The sequence below is a fragment of the Gopherus evgoodei genome, chromosome 4 (genome assembly GCF_007399415.2).
Source record: "Gopherus evgoodei ecotype Sinaloan lineage chromosome 4, rGopEvg1_v1.p, whole genome shotgun sequence".
NCBI lineage: Eukaryota > Metazoa > Chordata > Testudines > Testudinidae > Gopherus > Gopherus evgoodei.
In genome coordinates, this window is record NC_044325.1 from 26,869,645 (window position 1) to 26,890,527 (window position 20,883).

Here is a 20,883-nt window from a genome sequence, read left to right on the forward strand (position 1 = left end):
CTCTTGCCCTTTTCCTCTCTGCTCCAGTGCAGCCCCGAACACATCTCTACTCTTCCTCTGCACTAATCCAGCCCACACCCTGACTTCTGTCCCCCTCCTCCTCTGTTTCTGTCCAACCCACCCACCTCAGCTGCTGTCTGCCTCCATTTCTCAACCCTCTGGTCCTGTTCTTTCCCCTCTCTGCTGCACCCCATGCTATGGTTTCTACAACTTCTGGAGCTTCCCTCCTCCCTCCCAATCCACCTGCATTCCTGTCAGGAACACCTTCCTTCTGCTTCTTGCACCAGCAAAAGGGGCATCCAGAGCAGAGGAGAGACAATCTTACTACTCTCAGTTCCAGTGTCCTGCTTCAGAGTGGAATCTGGCAGTCATCAGTTGCAAGGAAAATCCTTCTCAGCCCCTCTAGTCTTGGGCTGGAGCAGGGGTCTCAAACTCAAGTGACCACGAGGGCCACGTGAGGACTAGTACATTGGCCTAAGGGCTGCATTACTGACACCTCGGCCCTGCCCCCACTCCACCCTTCCATGAGGCTCTGGCCCTGCCCCCATTCCAACCCCTTCTCTGAAATCCCCACCCCAACTCCGCCCCTTTCCTGCCCCCAGGGGGCGCAGGAGGGGTGTGAGGTGTGGCAGGGGCTCAGGGCAGGGAGTTGGGATGTGGGGTGCAGGAGGGGTGAGGGGTGTGGCAGGGGGCTTAGGGCAGTGGGTTGGGGTGTGGGGTGCAGGAGGGGTGAGGGGTGTGGCAAGGGGGCAGGGGATTGGGGTACAGGAGGGGTGCGGAATAGGTCAGGGCAGGGGATCGGGGTGCAGGAGGGGTGCGGCGGTGGCTCAGGGCAGTGGGTTGGGGTGTGGGGTGCAGGAGGGGTGAGGGGTATGGCAAGGGGGCAGGGGATCGGAGTACAGGAGGGGTGCAGAACAGGTCAGGGCAGGGGATCAGGGTGCAGAAGAGGTGCGGCAGGGTGCTCTGGGCAGTGGGTCGGGGTGTAGGGTGCAGGAGGGGTGCAGCAGAGGGTCAGGGCAGGGGATCGGGATGCGGCAGAGGGCTCAGAGTAGGGAGTCAGATGTAGGGTGCGGCCAGGGGCTCACGGCAGGGGGTTCGACTGCAAGAGAGATTTGGGGGGTGGGCTCTGGCCCAGCGCACACTGGGGGCAGGACAGGCTCCTGCACCGCTCCGGGAAGTGGTTGGAACTTGGGGGAGGAGAGGTGCAGGGGTGTGTGTGTTGCTGTTGCTTCAGGCACCGCCAAAGCGTCTCCCATTGGCCGGGGATGGGGAACCAATGGGAGCTGCTGGGGGCGGTGCATGAAGCAATGTCAACACACACCCCTGTGCCTCTTCTCCCCCGGGTTCTGTCCGCTTCCTGGAGAGGGGCAGGGCAGGCTTTCCCCCGGTGCGTGCCAGGTCGGAGCCTCTGTACGTAAATACTGGGGAAGGGTTGGGGAGCCGCGAGGAGTTCACAGGCTGCAGAAAATAACCTGGCAGGCCGTCCGCGGACCACGTATTTGAGACCCCTGGGCTGGAGCATGCTCAGTACACACAATCCTGGGAGAATTTAGCTGTGAAACTCTAATAAGTCACCGCTGATCATATGCAAATTGAGACATTTCAGAGTCTCATAATGTGACCAAGTTTGGGCAAATTATCATGGGAAAGGCAAAAGGCACATCCCTGACACCACAATGCCAAATTTCAAGTCCTTGCTTCAAAGCATGGAAGTGCTAGTTTCTCAATGAAATTACTTAAGAATTTTTAAAAAACATCTTCTTTTCCCCCAGTTTTGTTCTCTGAAACAGTTGAATGGTTTCAGCTCAAACTTTGTAGAAAAATTTAGCCTGAGGCAGACTCATGACATAGGAAACTTAGCCTTAATGGTTAAAGTTTGGTAAAGTGATAAACAACTTAAAACAGTTTTATAATGGTGCTGGGCAGCCTTAACCAAAATGTCATTATCTGCACCAGTTATAATAGTTTCCTGATATTATTCTTACATTCTGATTTACTTGGACTTGAAAATAATTAATCAGTTGAGATTGGCAAATTCGTTTTGGAACACTATTCATTTATATCCCCTATATATCATTGGCATTATTTTCAGCTTCTCTTGACTGGTAAGTCTAATATGTTTGGGCTAAAATTGGCAGAATTTAGAAGAATGTAATTCAGAGTTCAAGAGACAAAACTTGGCATTCTAAAAAGTATTTGCAATTGGATTTTACTCTGCTACTTTTTGTATTAGTTTAAAAAGTACTGACCAAAGAAATGGACAGTAGAGAGAACATCACTGTGATAAGAGGCAAGGAATATATTTTCTTTGCTTTATAAATTTACTTCTGAATTATAATATTCTAGCTTAGAATGGCATATCAAACACAAAAATAGAACACCATTTAAAAAAAAAAACATTTTAAACTCTTTATTTAAGTTAGAAGGGTGATTCTGAGGTCAAAACCATATTTAGACTTTACTTTTTCTATTTTAGTCTTTCTGTGTAAAATTCTGGTCCTATTCTTCCTTGTGAGGAGGTACAAATTTAGGCTATGATATACAGTGGTCGAGTTATGCAGCTCCCAACAGAGGTAAATCAATATGTACCTTTACTCCTTTGTAAGCAGTTAGTGGAAATACCTGTATCTTCCATTTTTTCTTTTTATAATTTCAAAAATTCTTTAATCCATGCTTCATAACAAAACCTGCAAATCTCTTTTCTATCTAGGTTGTAATCCTAGATCACCTTGAGGGATTGCTCAGTGATTTGAGCATTGGCCTGCTAAACCCAGGGTTGTGAGTTCAATCTTTGAGGAGGCCATTTGGAGATTTAGTTGGGGATTGGTTCTGCTTTGAGCAGGGAGTTGGACTAGATGATCTCCTGAGGTCCCTTCCAACCCTAATAATAATCTATGATTCTATGATCGATAGGTCCATCAGCCCTCACGGAGAGAGCACCAATCACAACACATCATTTGTGATATTCTAGCCAGTTCTTCAGCCACCCACTGGCCATGCTGTCAGTGTCACCGAACATCTGATCAGCAAAAGCCACTGTAGCCCAGAACCCCTGAGCAATCCACCAGCCTCAGCCTCCCAAGTAGCTGGGATTACAGGCGCCATGCTACTGTGCCCAACATAACCCCAGATATTAGGGCAAATCTAACTTCATTATGTTCAGTTTTGTTGGTGTTGGAGTAAGCAGTCAAAAAGAAGGCTTTAATTCAGGAAATACCACTTTCCATAGTTAAGGTAAATGAGGGCTACGTTTTCGTAAAATATTAGCATCTCCTTTTTTCATATATAGCTAAATGTTAAAAATATAAAGAAATAATTTCTACATTTAAACTGCCATTTATTTGTTTAATTGTTTTAAATGAGGATGATATAATGTAACAATTAGAATAGCAGATTTTAGGAAATACTGGAGTATATGGCAAGTCATTTATAGAGTCACTTTGAGAGGTGGTTGGATTCTGGAGTAATATGACAATTTAAGGTCTCTAGGACCAAAGCAGATCAAGCATGTTGCTTTCTAATGTAGAGAAAATGGGTTAGTTACCTCTGATTGCCACCTGTTGGATAGGAATTAAAGCAAGCCTTGGATGAGTTAACCCCCTTGTCCTTGCAGTCAGGAAGTAAGTACTACAGCTGTGGTTGACCAAAGATGAGGCCATTATGCAGATGACAGCCTTAAAATTAAGAGATGGGCTCAAGCTGTACTCAGATGCTTTGAAATGATGAAGTGGCACTGGATCAAAGATGATGATGATAAAAATCCTTTAGCTTTGAGTCCTGCTGATTGGGACACTATCGGATTTCTTAAGCTTTCTTTTACTACCTAAGACTTGAGAATTACTTCACTTGCATTATACTTAAGAGAAGTAGTGACTTCTGAAAGGATGAAAAGAAATTTCACATACTGGCTGACATTTGCAAGTTTTTCTGATAAATGACACAAGAACGTACTGTAATTCTTACCAAAGCCCAGAAGTACTCTATAAATTCGCATGAATTATGTCTTGTATTACATTATGCTAAGTATGTGGCCTTTACTGACTTTATTTTTTGCTGTGATAAGCAGAGTAGTTTGTTGAAAGCTAACCTGGGGGTTTCTGAGAACATCTCAACTATCCATTGTATACAGAAGTGTTTCTAGTTCTGCATGATCTAATAATTAGGACCCTACCAAATTCACAGGCCATTTTGGTCAGTTTCACAGGCATGGGATTTTAAAAATAAAAAATTTCATGATTTCACCTATTTAAATCTGAAATGTCACAATGTTATAATTGTAGGGATCCTGACCCAAAAAAGGAGTTGTGGAACAGTTGCAAAGTTATGCGGGGGAGGGAGGGGTTGCAGTACTGATACCCTTACTTCTGCGCCGCTGCTGCTGCTGGCTGCTGCTGCCTTCAAAGCTGGGCAGGCGGAGAGCGGCAGCTGCTGGCTGAGAGCCCAGTTCTGAAGGCAGAGTCGCCGCCAGCAGCAGCGCAGAAGTAAAGATGGCCTGGTATGGTATTGCCACCCTTACTTCAATTTAAGATGAAGCAATAACTTGTATTTGGATCACTAGGTGGGAGGTAACATCTTAAACAAAGTTACATCTTAAAACAAAGTTAACATTTAGTTCATCATTAATAAGGCTCTGTGTTGGTCAAGGAAGTCACGGATTCTGTGACTTTCCGTGACTTCTGCAGTGGCCAGTGCACCTGACCTGGGGACTGCCTGTGTCTTGCCCTTGCCCTCCAGCAGCAGGAGTTTGGGTTTGAGAGGGGGATTCAGAGCTGGAGGTTGGGGTACTTACTGGAAGGGCGACAGCCACTGAAGAACCGGGGCTTAGGGCGGAGTGGAGGCAGCATGTGGAGCTAGGAGGTGGGGTCCCCGCTTCCCAGGAGCCAGGTAGGGAGCTGTCCCCAGCTCCAGCAACACCACCCTCCCAGGCCGCAAACCACTCCCCCAGCACCTGCGGCACTCCCCCGACCACATGCTCCCCCCATCCGAGGACCCGTAACACCCCTTTGCCGTGACTCTTCCTCCCCCCCCCCCCAGGGCCTGTGGCTCCGCCCCCAGGCCTCAACCCCCTCTCCAGCACCTGCAGTTCCCCTCCAGGCCACCCTTCTGAGCTGCTCCTCTCCTCCCCCCCCTCCCCCCCAAGTTTTAGTCAGGGTTATATAGTAAAAGTCATGGATATGGGGAGCTTCAAAGCTGGGATGAGTCCATTGCATTTCTGTAAAGGCCTGTGGAACTGAGGAGGAGCATGTTTACACTGAGATAGACTGAGTCCGCTACCTTTCCACTGGCAGGGACAGATGTGAGATGCCTGCATGGTATCTCAGAATAATTGACTGGAAAGGAGCAGCCTGGCAGGCAGTGGTAAAGCTCTTCACCCACTTTCTCCTTGTGTCCTAACTAAGGATGAACAGAAAGATGTTGAGGAAAAAATTAACAACCGGCACAAGAATGTCTCATGTCAGGCCCCATAGCCATCAAGTCACCTGAGGACATTTCACTTAGGAGTTCTAATAAGCTGTAGTCCTTGCTATTAGGTATATTTAGCCTTAAATCTGTTCCTTGGTCTCATCTCAATTAACTGAATTATGCAGTGTGGCATAGTTTTGTATCTTCTATTTTATTGATTATAAGTTAAAAAAGAGAACTCTAAAAATCCCTGCAATATTGGAGAAAACTTTTCTTACCAAGCTCTAATATTATGTGAAGCAGGGATACAATTCTGGAGCTGCAAAAGGAAAAAGCAAATGAAAAATACTAGTGTGCTGAGATACCTGTTTCTTTGCATTTTCAGAGCATTTGTACAAAGTACTAAAATGTTGTGTGTGTTTATTTTCAGGTCACCATTTAAAAAAGTAATATACGGAGGAATTGATGGCTTAGGAAACTCTTAATGAATATAAGGCATTTCCACCTCTAGGTTGGTGGATTATATCAAGTCAAGGTTGGTAGTAACCAAAAGTTATTGGATGGTCTGTGTGAAACAAGTGAGAGTGTCTCGGTCCAGTTTCCAGTAGACTGACACTGCTAGCACAGTGAGCACAATTGCTTCTCATGTTTGGCAACCTTGGGAAAGAATCCAATAGCTACATCAGAATGGAGACTGAATTACTTGTTCCTAAAGGTAGTCACTCTATGGCAGTGATTCCCAAACTTTAACAACCTGTGAACCCCTTTCACTAAAATATCAAGTCTCGCGAACCCCCTCCTAAAAGTGAATATTTCCAGGGATTTTCTCCTTTACCTGAGTATAAATTATAAAAGCTGATCTTGGAAATATAAAATTTGTTTTTATGACATGCTTATTACACACTATTTATTATTATTTATCATTACAGTATTTTTATTACATTATGAAAATGGCAACACGCTTCCAAGATCTTTCTAGCTTGTATCACTTTGAATAAACCCGTTATTAGACAGGGTTGGTATGTTTCATCAAGGAATATCAGATGTGAAACAGCATGAAGGTATTTAAGAAGCCAACTCAAAGAGTTCCTCCTACACAAGCATTCAGGTCTTGAGCGGTCCAGGCAAACAACGCACGTTACAACAAAGCTTAAATTTGTTCTTCGTAATAATTTAAAAAACAATATTAGCTGCCTGTTTAATTTTAAAAACAGCAAAAAAAAATCCACCTTCCTTTCCATTTCTTATAAGGAGTCTTGAAGTTTAAATCTTCTCAATGTGATCGATATGCTTGCTTTGATCTGCTTAGCTCTTGAAAGTCCAGGGGCTCTGGGCTGCTGGCCCCATGCCGGGGTCCCTAGGGACAGCTCTGTCCACCATTAGGGAATTTTTTCACTGAGACCCCGCCCCCCCCGTAACATTTCGTGAACCCCCCACTGCTCTATGGCAGTGCCATGGAAGCTTATATTATTGTTTACAATTACACAATTGTAGCATAGGACCTATAATTTAACAATGTTGCAACTCACAGTGCTAGGATCCCAGAAGGCAATAGTATAAGACAGGATTCAGGTGTCTGTAGTATTGCTATCTGACTCTGAATAAAGATAGATGATATGATAAAAATGCCCAACTCCTGTCTGTATTACAACCAGCACTGCTGTTAACACTGCTGGAGATAGAGCAGTGCTGAATTATGGATCTTAAATTTGCAATTGTAGAAACAGCGCTGCTATATGTATTTTGCATCCACACAGAGGACTTCAGTTTCCAGGGCTATCCGTTGGGTATCTTTCATAATCGCTGAATTCATATCTGGAGACACAAGTAACATGTATTTACAGTGGTTTTAAATATTAACACATGAACTTTTGGTAGAAAATGTTACCTAATAAGTGACTTTTTAATTATACAAAAACTTGGTTGATACATCAACCCAAGTATTTTTACAGTAAACTAAATGTTTTTGGGAGGTTTAACTGGTCCACAAAGGACACTTTCTTTTGGCAGTCACCCTTCTTCTCCTTATCTGTCTGTCTGTCTGTCTGTCTCCATTAACTAATAAGTGTAGACTTATAGTATGGCTACACTTGCAAGTGCACAGCGCTGCCGCGGGAGTGCTCCTGTGGCAGCGCTTTGAAGTGTGAGTGTGGTCGCAGTGCCAGCGCTGGGTGAGAGGTCTCCCAGCGCTGCATGTACTCCACCTCCCCGTGGGGATTAGCTTATAGTTCTGGGAGCCACACTCCCAGCGCTGCGGCACTGTTTACACTGGCGCTTTACAGCGCTGTATCTTGCAGCGCTCAGGGGAGTGTTTTTTCACACCCCTGAGCACAGCAAGATACAGCGCTATAAAGTGCCAATGTAGCCAAAGCCTTATTTTGAAGGGGTTTTTGGTATTCTGTGAATTGGAGAGAAACATTTCCAGTTAAATTAAATGAAACATGTTTCCCATTCTTCCAGCACGAAGCATACGAGCAATGTGTTCCCAAACAATCTAAATGTATTTTACAGCTGGATTGATTGAAGCTCAAGGAAGTCATTTGATGTCCTTGTGCCTTAGTCACCAGCCCAGCTATGAAATTGGGTAAAAGCACAGGACCTTTTTGAAAAACAGATGCTGTATCTCACTTGAGGTTTTCTGGCTAAATTATCAAACTAAAACATCTAAAAGTTTTATTCTTGACGCACTGTGAGAGTAGTTTAAAAAAAATGAAACAAAAGCACAAACTGGTAAAAATCATTCACGACTGCTGCAAATTATCTTGCAGCGTATATCTGAAGTAGCAACCTGAAGTGTGCTGTACAGGCTTCTGTCATTGAATAAATGGTGTTACCACCAAGTCTGCTTAAAACCTGTTACTGGGGAAAGGGAAAGAAACTGATACTTTGGGAAGAACTTACAATCGTGGGCATAGCTTTTTGCTATCTTTTTAAACAGCCTATTCCATCTACTGATGAAAACATCAGAGGAAAATCATTTCCTCACTTGGGTTATAGTGTATTTTAAGAATAAGGGTAGCTGGTGTATTAGAATAGTTCAGGAGTTGGCAACCTTTCAGAAGTGGTGTGCCGAGTCTTCATTTATTCACTCGAATTTAAGGTTTCACTTGCCAGTAATACATTTTAATGTTTTTAGAAGGTCTCTTTCTATAAGTCTATAATATATAACTAAACTATTGTTATATGTAAAGTAAATGAGGCTTTTAAAATGTTTAAGAAGCTTCATTTAAAATTAAATTAAAATTCAGAGCCCCCTGGACTGGTGGCCAGGACCTGGGCAGTGTGAGTGCCACTGAAAATCAGCTTGAGTGCCGCCTTCGGCACCCGTGCCATAGGTTGCCTACCCCTGGAATAGTTCATAGTACAAACCTACATGAATTAGTTATCAAGCACATTCATATTATTCCTAGCATTATCCATTTGACCCTGAGATTAAATAGGGAAAGTGAAGGGGAAAGCAACTGTAATTTTTTTAATTTAATATTTAGTATGGCATTATTGAATTGCATTTGTGTTTATATTAGTGCTTGCCTTGTTTTTCAGAGTAGTGATAGCTTTGGTATGAAGGGAGTTTTGGGGTCTGATGTTGTACACACTTGACACATTTCTCCTCATACTTAAGAAAAATATCCTTATTTAACCTTTAAATCAGATTTAGGATTTTGGGTTTTTTTTTGGTTTTTGCACATTCTTGTATGGATGGGGGGGAACATGAGATATTCTATTGCCCTCTGTTAAAAGTGGGCACTTTTATGTGGGCATTTATGTGTTACAGGAACTATATTGTCTATGAACTGATCACAGCAGCACTGAGTAAAACTGTAGTATTGACTTTTGTGGCATTGCACAATATTTTTCTTCCTCAAAGTATGTACTATAGAGAAGAATTTTACACTGGTATCATTGTTGTCATGGCAAATCACAGAAGGACATAGCCTCCTTGCAGATTGAGCACCATCCGGGTAGATCTCAAGTTAGATGTTTGAGGTAAACTGAATATCCCATCAGCATGTCAATCAGTGGTGGTCTTACTGCATGAACAAAGCTTTTGGTGACCACATGATTGCTGGGCATAAAGTGATATTCCTTGGTAAACACGCTTTCGAATTTGTTGGTCTTCCATCCTAATAATGTGTCTGTACTAAGAAAGCCACCAAAAACAAACCAGGCCTGATGGAGGTGGTTGAGTTCAGTTTAAAATATGCTTGTTTCTAATCTTGTCCTGCCGCTTAATGTGGAGCAGCTGACAAAGATGATGAGAATCAAAAACATCAATCCAGTTCTCTTTAGCCTTTTTCAGTGCCCATGTTTCACTGTTTTACAACAGAGCTGGTATATTTGTAGTTCTACAGATCCTCAGCTTTCTGGCAAGCTTGAAGTCATGCTGTGCCACAGAGGCTGGTGAAAGGCCCGAAACATGCTTTACAAGTGTCAAAATATTTTGAGCATTCTCCAGCAAAGTCTGTGGTGCTACCCAACATTTTGACCTTTGCTATCTATTTGTTGTCCTATCTGGACAGGTTAATACTGAACTTCTTGTAATTGGGACCTAGAGGCTACTTGATGGTAATGGCCAGGGACTTAAATTTATCTAGTGTAATAACCAGACCTAATGTGTGCTGTTTTTTGCCCAACTGATCCACCTATTAACTGCAATGATTCACCAAACTGAGCAGTAGTAAGGGGATATTCTTGACTGCTTTTATAAAACACTAAGATCTTGTATTTGTGTTCAGGAAATACATGGTCTCGCCTCATGAGTCTGAAAGAGTTTAGGAAAATAGCTGTTTTGTGTTGGGATTGGGCAAGATGTAAATAATGAAGGGAGAAGCTTTTTGGGATCCAGGCTTATGTAATATGACATCTATTCAATAATACTGTAGAGATTCAAAATGTTTAGTGAAAAGCTAGACTGCATACTAATGTAAGGAACGCTCTTTGTGGTGCAGCTACCTCAGAGCTGTATACTTGTAGATGTGTTTCTACTGAACCTTTAATACAGCATTTTTTGAGTTCCAGTTGGTATGTTAATATTAATAGTCATATATGTTCACAATCAACTATAATCTGTCCCATTGGTGTTAATATTCAGTACAAAGTATTATTGTTTTGGTCATTTTTAGGAGTCTGTTTTACATTAAAACAATTTTTCAGCAGTACATTTTTCTTATTTTTTGTTTTTAAATAGTAAATAGACCAAGTGAAATTCTGAAAGAGGAGTTATAGTTTAACAATTTGGTTTGATGTTTGTAATCCATAAATAAATGATTAACTTTATGACTGGTTTCGAATCAGAGAGACTACTATTGTAAAAAGAGATTGAAAGGAGCATTGGCGAGTTAGTGATTTGTATGTAATTGAAGACTCTCAGCAGTAAGTTTTGTCTTTTGAAACCATGTTTCTGTATCCAATATGACCAGTCTCACCTGCTTTAATCTCATCTTCTCATCTTGGAATTGAGTTAATTATGTTCCTCAGTTTATAAAGGCTTTTTAAATGAGGATTGAGTTGTATTATTTGTTCAGAAATATATTCTGTTTTTCCACAGTTAGAACACACAGGGCCACTCGGCACTAAGGAATATGCAAGTCTCATCTACCTGACTGTATTTTTGAAGCTTCTCCTGGTGCTATTCAAGCAATCAGTCAATCATCTAAAGTTCTGTAGGTGTACCTTTTCTGAACAGACATGTAGCGAGGGTTGAAGATACAGGGTTAGTGCTTGAACTGGGAAATGGCATTGCTGACAACCATAGGTTTGTACTGTATGAGCAGGTTAAACTGTGATGGAAATAATAAATATTATCTGTTCATGCAAGGTTCACTTGTCTGTCATTAATCTTGGTATCTTCTTGCAGAAGTAATAATTAGTAACATGAGCATCTATAACAACTCCTTAAAAGTGACAAGGTGTGAACGTGTGGCTTCCAAGTAACACTACATGGGTGGTGCTTGCAAGTAAAAGTAGTGCTCGTTATAGACATATAAACTGATTTCTTAAAAATTATAAATCTTTTCTCACCCCTCCCATTTATTGACACTTGCCTGTTTTTGGGTTCCTTCTTAGTCACAAACACTTAAACATTTTTTTTTCCCCACAGCAATAAGAGGTAATACATTTTTGAAAAAAATAAGTCAAAAATGTCTCCTTAAAAGTGGAGAGCCCTTTCAGTTGCTGTAGGAACCTTAATTCTGCTAGTTGTGCCGTTATCTACTCTCCATCAGTATGTCCCAGTGATTGAACTCTGTATAACAGTTAGTCTGTCCTGAAGTATCGTGTTGAAATGTCCATATTTTAGAGCTTGATGTGGAAACATAGCACCGTATTTCTATAGGTCTGTAATGTTATGATACAGAAAAGCTCTATAAAACCATATACTAGTGGACTTGCGGGTTGCTTACCTATTCTGTTTTTAGGCAGTCATTTTAAAAAATTGAAATTGCTTCAAACTAAGTGCCTTTTAGGGAAAAATGTTTGATAAGTGTTTAATGTTCATTCTTTCAAAAGCTGTTAAAAATGAGTGGGGAGCATTTTATAACTCATTAATGAAATGTTCTGTGTGTGTACTTAGGACAGAAATTCAGAGCCTGATGCAACAAAGCATCTCTTTGCCAGCAGTGTTAAAGGGGGAAGATCAGTTAAACCCATCACTGCCTCTGTTTGTGCATGCTTCCTTTTGCCAAGCTAGCTGATACTCTCTATTTGGAAATATGGCTGTGGCACGTAACCAAGCTTATTTGTCACTGTATCAGTGTAATCTTTTCTTTTTGCTGGACACTTTCATTAGTTCTGCACAGAATTATCATTTGGATAGAAAGATGAGACAAAAAAAAAAGAGAGAGAGAATTAGACCACAGCTATTGGTAGTCATTCAAATCTGTAGGCTCTAATCCAAATCTTATTTTAGTCTGATTTCAAACAACTTTTATGTTTCTGCCACATTTGTCATGTGTATTCTGCTAAGGATCATGTCTTTCCTTATTGGCAAACCAGGGTCCTTTGTTTAATTTTTCTTTGAAAGAGTTTTGGATTTTATTAATCTTCAGTACACATTTTCTCTTGTAATTCAGACTTTATTTTAAATCAGAATGGAAGGATCAGTTTTCTGTAGTTACATGTTTCTAGGGTGTGAGAACAATGATAATGACTTTTTTAATCAAATCCTAAATCTCTTATCACCTGTGAAATCTGAATTTAATTCTCATTATAAAAGTAGTTCCACAAATCAACTAGACTTATTCTCTACTTCCTAATAAAGGACTGTGTTGTCTCTTATATGGCTTTCTTCAGCGTGACACTATCATTGCAGTCCCTCATTTGCGGGTAAACCAGGTGACCGGGAAGGACTGTTTCTTAAATCAACTGTTCTGTCGACATACATAAGTGGATGACAATTCTGTTTTCCCCTACTAATTAGTCTTGGGCCTCTCTTATGGAGCAATATTTTGTTATCTAAATGAGACATTTAGGAAGTTCTCTTTCTAGCAAATGCTAGCTATACTGGGGTGGTTTTGGAAAAGACTTCTACGCACCATCGTGTGTGGTTGCAACTCAGTTGAAATTCTTATTTTTGCTGAGCAGTGCACATGGTTGGTTTTGGTGTTTTTTTTTCATTAGATGTAACAATGTTTAATAGATCTGAACAACTGATTCTGAGTTTCTTTTGGGTGAGGGGGTAGTAATGGCTTTCTGATTTGTGAACTGGATAAAAATGTATAGTTGTGATCAAAATGGAGAGTTTCATAAAAGGAAATGTCTTATTATCACAATATCTCGAGATACCACAGTCCAGTGCTTGCTTTTCTGTTACGTGAAGTGGGCTTGCTAGTTTAATTTTGCAGGCAAGAATTTGTTTCCAGACACACGTTCTGATGACAAAAAACAAGAGTCTGGACATGACAAATACATTTTCAAAGGAGAAAATGAAAACGTGGGTAGAATTTATATCATGGCCATATATTGGTAACAATCTGCTGTAAAAAGTGTAACCACTTGTATGAAAACACATTTATCAAGATTGTACAATCAGTCCAAAAATGTTGTTCACAGAATTTGTTGGTTCTTGTTATAGATTTATGGTGTGATGCTTCAGATGGGTGCTGTTAGTCTTGATTTAGAACTTCTTTTTTTCTTTTTTGTGGGTTTGGTTTGGGTTTGAATTTATAAAAACTTGCTTTAAAGCAAATCTTTTCTCCTATTAAATTAATACTGTTGCTTTACTGTACCTTTTTAATTTTCCTTTTGTTTTTTTCATCGCATTGAAGAAGCTGGAGTCCATAATATATTTGGTAATGAATTATATTTGAGTAGTGCTTTAAATGCAGATAGATTCCCATTACTGACTATGTTCCATACTAATATTGCTTCGTGGTATATTTAATGTACTCTGAGAGGTTAAATTATCTTATGAATAAGATGTACGTGGTACCACTTTCATGTCTTTTTGTATGAAACTGCTGTAACTAGATACATATATATCTGCTCCTTATAACATGCACAAGATGTTCTCTACTCCACACTCATAACAAAACCTGTAGCCAACTGTGTGTTCAAAGCTGTTTTTCCTCTAGTTACAACGTCCAAAGCAGTTTAAGGTTTTTAATGTGATGAAGTTGCCCTTCTGGAACAAGTTTATCCATATTTAAAATAGTTTACAGACAGCTGTCTCTCTACAATAGCCCAGTTCCTCTCAAAAATCATGTTAAGAATTAGTAGACCGATGGCTCCATTATTGTGGTTGTAAAAACATGTTTTTCTTAACTGGTTTTATTGAGCCACAGATGGACAGCTCTGGCAAATGCACATGTAACCTATACCTGGGGGTGTTCTTTTTTCCTCTGGGGTATGGGTTCTGGGTTCACCTATGAGGGCGCCTGGTGCCTCCACCCAAAGAAACCCCTCCTGGTGCAGAGAACACAGAGGGATTGTCACTGGGGAAAATATTCAACACCCAATCTCATATAGAGGAGTGCCCAAGCACAATAAAATAGCTATTACAACTTCCAGAGTAATAAAACAGTAACCGGGGCTTTATTAGGTTTGGGGAAATTCAGGGTAGGATACAATGGATAAAGGGATTAGAATAATAAAAGACAAAATAAACAATACATAAACTGTACCTCTCCCAACATTTACAGTCAATACATACCATCCTGCTCCCTCCCAGCACCTGCCTAGGCATATGATGAGTTTAGACTCAGTCTTCGATAGCTGATGCAACACTGAAATCGGTGGTAAACTTAATATCAAAATAAACAAGGGTGTTTTAACAAAGTATCCACACCAAAGATGATAAGATCATCCTTTTGGCTGTTTGGTCTGGATTCCAATGGGCAATTAGGCTGGCTCTTGGTAGCCTGACCTTGAGTCTCCCCTCAACCTCCTGGGGTTCTAGTCTTTTCTGAGATGACACTGTTCACTGGCCCAAAAGGACTCAGTCTTCCTTTGGGAAGGAATGTGGAGGGAGAAGGGTTGTCCCTGGTTGTGTAGCTCTTGTTCCTGCTACACTCCAAACACGGCCAGCTGGAAGTGAACTCAGCCCCTTTTTTCTGAGTCCTGGCTCATGATTAGTTCCAGTAATGTTCCTAGCCAGTTCTACTTCTGCCCTGGACCCTGGGAAACAGAGTCTTGAACCACTGTCATCATTACTACTGTAGTTTGGGGTGAGTGCCCTAGAGGCTCAGTGTGGTATTTCAGGAGTACCTCCTCCAAAGGGGTTACATACATAAATAATAATTTTATTTTTATCTTGAAGTAGAACTTTTAATTTGCTATTCATTTGGAATTACTCTTTACTCAGTTGGGTCAAGCAAACAGGTATCAACTTAATTCAGAGTAAAATGTAAGTTGTCATATGATAGTTGGTGTCCATAATATGACTGTTGCTTTATCTTTATATTTGCTAACTACACGTCATGGATGCTTTTTTCTTATGAACAATATAGATACACCATATCAGTTTGTCATATTAAAAAGTATTTTTCTATCCCTGTATAAGATATACTTCTACTGTAGTTATATGCAAAACTTTAATTAAATAAATATTAATGCGTACTTTTTTCTTTTTTAAAGCATCTAATAGGAGAGGACCCTGTCTGCTCCACATTTTAGTTACTATATTTTGCTTCTTAGTAATGAATTCCAGTTTGTCTGTTTATCCTTTCTAGTTGGAAGATGGGGAAGAAGAGCAGAGTGAAAACTCAGAAGTCAGGTACAGGAGCTACAGCAACAGTTTCTCCAAAAGAAATGTTGAATCTAATTAGTGAATTATTACAGAGTAAGTTTAATTTTCTATACATCTTTGTATAAAGCAGGAGAGGGGTTAGGATGAGTGAAAAAAGACCCGTTTCCCTTTTTAGTACTGTAGGCAGCTAACTGCATTAGTTAAGTTTCCTGGAAGAGTCACCTTGTGACTCCAATCTCTTAGCTACAGCTATATCAAAATTTCAGTTTGACTTTGTATATATCAGATATATAATATTTTGTGCAGTTTGAAGTTTTACTAATGTGCCTGTACATTTAAAATGTATCAGACCAAAAACCCTACTTAAGCTTACTTGGCAAAGCATCTTTGTTTAAAATATCTTACTGAATTGTGTAAACAGAGGATTATACCATTCTGATTAACAAATGGAAAATATTTTGAATTAAAGTATAACTTGTCGTATCAGAGCAGTATGGTTACCTGTTGGAGAAACAATCCAGCTTGAATTAATTGCATTCTTCATTGATATGTTTAGCCTTTTAAAGAGAACTTTACATGTATCCTTATTTATGAACCTTCTCCATGGTTCAGTTGTGGTGCTTGGAGCTACAAATAGCCCTAAACTCCTATGGAAGGATTTTGAGCTCACCAAATGACTTCCATTGGATAGGCTTTGTTTACACTAAGTACTCCTGAGGGAATTCTGCACCACTGCACAATGTAGAATTTTGCAGAAATTAACATGCATGCAGAATTTCCTTTCCCCCCCCAGGAAGTGGGGTGCAGTGCTGCTAGCCGCCACTAGGAGCCGATGGATCCAGCAGAGCCCAGCTAGCCCATAGAAGACACTACTGGGGGGATGGGGAGGGAGTTAGAGGGTTCCTGGCATGTCCTGAGGGAAGGAGAGGAGGGTGCGCAGGAAACTCCATTTAAGCCTGGGACTGAGCATCGGGCTGTTTTTCCCTTTGGATCGTGTATGCCTGTGCCTGTACCAGGGCACTGTTGGGCTCTGGGGGAGAGGGGAGTGAGTGGACTCTGGGGGCAGAGGGGTCTGGTATCTGGGCAAGGGGGAGGGCCCTGTGGCTGGGCTCTGGGGGTTGAGGGACAAGGGAGCAATGAAACAACTGGGTTGTCATAGGGATTTTCTTTAACTCTCTACTTCTGGGGAATTTGTGTCTGTATTGTTATAGACATATTTGCTGACAGGTATTTTGAAATAAATTACCAAAATAATTGAAACTGGCGTGATTATGTAGTGTGTTTTTGATAAATAATATTTGCAGAATTTTGCAGAATCTTAAGATATTATGCACAAGATTTTTATTTTTTTTGGCGCAGGATGCCCCCGGGAGTAACTAAGAGAATCAGTTTCACTTTTGCTACTGATGGTGTATAGGCTAGTGTAGAAAGAGCTCAGGTGTGTTTATCGTAGTTATGAAAGACTGCTGGTTTTCATGACATGACGGTACAGCATCTGATCCCTGTCCACAGTAGCTCTCATTGGTAGTGACACTGCAGCTGCGCCATTGTTGAAAAACAGGTCCTGATTTTCCTATTGTTAGATGCACTCAAATGCTATACCAAGAAAATTAGGATTTGTAGCCACCATTGTTCAGAGTGGTAAGACAATGAAGTGGTAATACCTTTGGAGTCCTATACTATAGCTTGCTTTTGTACTTTCTACCCTATACATTCATTGCTATCACAGATGAATCATGTATCCTGATTTTTCCAAGCAGAGACAAAGCCCTGATGCCTACTGTCTACTATGCTTTGATACTTTGCTCAGTCCTTAAGGTCTCGTGTTCTAATCAGGTTGAGAAGGGTAGTTTTTGCTTGTATAAATTTAAGTGTGCATTTCAGTCTCATCCAAAATTGGGTAAATGGCACAATGACTTTACGTAGTGTTGTTGGGATGGTGGTGGTTGTAGTCCAAAGCAAGAAAATTATTGTTAAATTTCTCTCCCTTCCCCAATCCACATAGTATTTCACAGCATTGTATTAACATAATTAGGATAATAGTAAGTTTATCTTTCACCTGTCCCAAGTATTGTTGCTGTTATCTGTTTTTGTTACAAGGATCTTCTCCATTTTGAAGAAACCTTCTGGTGATGGTTCTGTCCCGTCAGTTTTTCTTCTTCTTCTTTGTAATTTTTTTAGCTATTGGATCTCTTTTATTTCTTAGAGAATAGACAAATGGATCAGGGTGACATTTTTTGAGGCAAGTAATATGAGAAATGGAAAGCTCTACTACATGCATTTCAAAGAATAGGAAATTTATAGTGTTTACACAATACATGTTTTGTCCAATATTGTATCTAGTGAAGGCACTTTGGTAGTAAGGTCCTATTAAAGTTAGCATAAAAACAAGGCCTTTTTCAAGATGATAAAAGGACTAAATTGTATTAAAATATTATTATTTTGATATTTTTGGCTTCCAGAATGCAGCAGCCCAACCCCTGGTCCTGGAAAGGAATGGGAAGAATATGTGCAGATTCGAGCTCTTGTTGAGAAAATCCGCAAAAAACAAAAAGGTAATAGGAAAAACAGCAAAATTTAGAGCAACTTGTGTATCACGAAGTAGCACATCAGTGAGATCTATACCAAACAACTATACAGGTGCGTGGAGAATCATTCAAATACAGGAGCTATTGCTAGTGAAAAGTAATATTGGCAAACTTCATAAAGACAGGAAGTTGAAGTCAAAATGATCTCTGTAAGTAAGTCTTTTTACTTCTTGCTTAAGCACTTCTTAAGTGCTGGTGGGTCGTTTTGATTAACTTAATTGTCTCTTTGGATTAAGGCAAGAGTTCAGACATTGCTGAGAAGGAAGGAATTAAAAAAAAAATTCCTTGGACAACGTGCTAATGGCAGAATAAGTGTCTTTGTATGACAACAAACATACTGTCCATGTGTGACTGGAGTTCTGTTTCAAAATGAGACAAAACTATTTATTGTGTGGGATATTGCAGTAGCTGTTCTCATCTGACATAATCACATAGCTAAAACTATGGTTTTAGCTCACCCTGAGAGAACATTTGAATTGTAGGGTAGACAAGATTTGGGTGGGCTATTAATTTGCCTCAGCAAGTTTGGCTTTTCCCGTTTAATATATGGTCTAGAATGAATTTTCTGTTGTGGTATAATCATTGTCTGACCCCGAGCCATGGGATATAGTTTTATGCACTGACCTGTAAACAGCTTTTTTTCACTTGCAGATGCATCTTTTTAAACTTAATATCTGAGATTTATGTACGAATGCAGTCTAAAAATAGCCTTATTATGAAGTTAATTCTTACGTTAATAAAATGTCTACAAAAGGGGCAAACAAAATTTGATTGAATGAGCATATTTGTGATTAGTAAATAAAAATACTTGCATCTAAGAATGCAATAGCAAGTTACAGAGGAATTGTCCCTATTTTATACACAGGGAAGCTTTGGCATCAAAAGGTTGTGGTTTGCCTAATATCTCAGTGAGGCAGTGGTCAATTTGGGAATAGAGCTCAACCAGGACTCGTGATTCCCAACCCCATTGTCTGACAACTAGGCCATGGTAGCTCTGCAAGAGTTAAATTTTTGAGTTGATCATACTGATATGACATTCAGTATGATCAACTCAAAAATTTAATTCTTATTTACTTGATCATCAACCTATTTTCTGTTGTGTGTTTTATAATAAAAAATCAAATGGAAAAAAGTCCTTAATCAGTTTTTTAATTTAATTTGGGACTGCAAACCATATTATGCACTAATCATAACTATAAAGATATTTCATGACATTACTACTGGATAGAGTTTAAATTGCTTGAATGCATTAACTGTGCATTCCCATACCTTAACAAGTTTGGATGTGTTTGAAAGTTAACCTTTCTCTGAATTTCCTGGTGATTGTTTTCAGATAATTGAAACCTTCTTCTAATATGTTTTACCCTAAATCATTGATCTGTACTCAACTTTAATTCTATATTAATTTAGTTTTTATCTGGGAATATACTATTATAATGTTTTATTCGAGTTTAGTATAAATAACCTGTTCTTTTTATGGTAGTCATCGCTGTACCGTTTACCATTCAGTAGGTATTTTACTTGTCATTCATTTTATGAGAACTACAAGAAAAGATACTGAGTAATGCATAAAAACCTCAGATTGTTTAAAGTAGCTTAGGCATTTAAACATCACCTCCTGACAACAGGCATATCGAAGATTAAACTGATACTGTTTGAGTGACTTCATCATGTATTTGGATCAGGATGAACTTGAATTATGTTTCTTCCCTCTCTGACTGCTATTATTTTCTGGTGTTATGTCCCATTGTCTAGTATTATATAATAGATACTCTGCCTTATATCCTACCACAATGCATATATACAATAGCAGAGTTAAAGCTATTTACTGAGTTTCTTGACTTCTGCTCATTTAAACTTGTGTGGTCTAGTAGCAAAACGGATGCTTGGGTGGGATGAGAATGGGGGAATCAGAGTTTGAATATTTTACATTGTGTACTTTTTCATTGAAAAATACAGAACCTTTAAGTATTGTGTGCATCCAAAATATTGTTTGTTTGGAGGTGCTGCATAGTTATTTTACAGAGGGTTTTCTGTCTCTGTAAAAAGTACAGAAAAATAGCACAGAAGGCTAGAAATGGCTTATGTGAGCTTTTTGAACTTGTTTTCAAGAGTAAACAATCTTAAGAATAAATGTGCAAGTTCGCACATATCTGAAATATATACATTCTACACTGGTGTTGTGTAGATCAGTTGATCAGAGATATTGAACTAAAATAACCCTGTTTTTAGAACATTTTCACTGTGATCATCTTGGGATTGGATTAAGCAGGAAATAGATACCAGGTGGAGGCAAGAGATGTGACCAAGCTAATTGCTGGCTCCCCAATAGCCAATGTCTAGTGCCTATGAAGGCTAAAATGGCCAGTTCCCAGAGGTAAATGAGACCTAGGGCTTTGCTGGTGTACCTTGTAGCAGAAGGTGAGACCCGAAGTCTTCACAAACCGAGGATCCCCTTTTGTACCCTCTTACCCACCGGGGGAGGGTGAAGGGATTCAGAAGAGAGCTGAATCCTAAGGCTAGCCTGAGGAGGATCTAGCCCAAGTTGCTGGTTATATGTTGCGGAGCCCTGTAACTCTTCACTGGACCCAATTAAATGCCTGGTATTAAGAAATGACAGGGAGGTGGCTGGGCGAACATACTGCATCCCTTCCCACTGTAAAGTTGGAACCTTCCACTTAAATCCATCCCTTGGTCTGCCCACATTCA

The 20,883-nt window shown here is 40.1% G+C and overlaps 1 protein-coding gene across 5 annotated transcripts in view; it reads left to right on the plus strand.

The window, feature by feature from the left end:
- Positions 1 to 20,883, plus strand: part of SETD3 (SET domain containing 3, actin histidine methyltransferase) — an 83,389-nt gene that overhangs the window by 6,829 nt on the left and 55,677 nt on the right. For 4 of the 5 annotated variants that reach the window (XM_030558779.1, XM_030558778.1, XM_030558777.1 and 1 more), the window contains 2 exons: positions 15,570 to 15,679; positions 18,049 to 18,141. In XM_030558779.1, the coding sequence (XP_030414639.1) occupies positions 15,577 to 15,679; positions 18,049 to 18,141 (196 nt within the window). In that variant the 5' untranslated portion in view covers positions 15,570 to 15,576. The remainder of the gene's footprint in view (positions 1 to 15,569; positions 15,680 to 18,048; positions 18,142 to 20,883) is intronic. The other variant, XM_030558782.1, reaches the window with a different exon arrangement.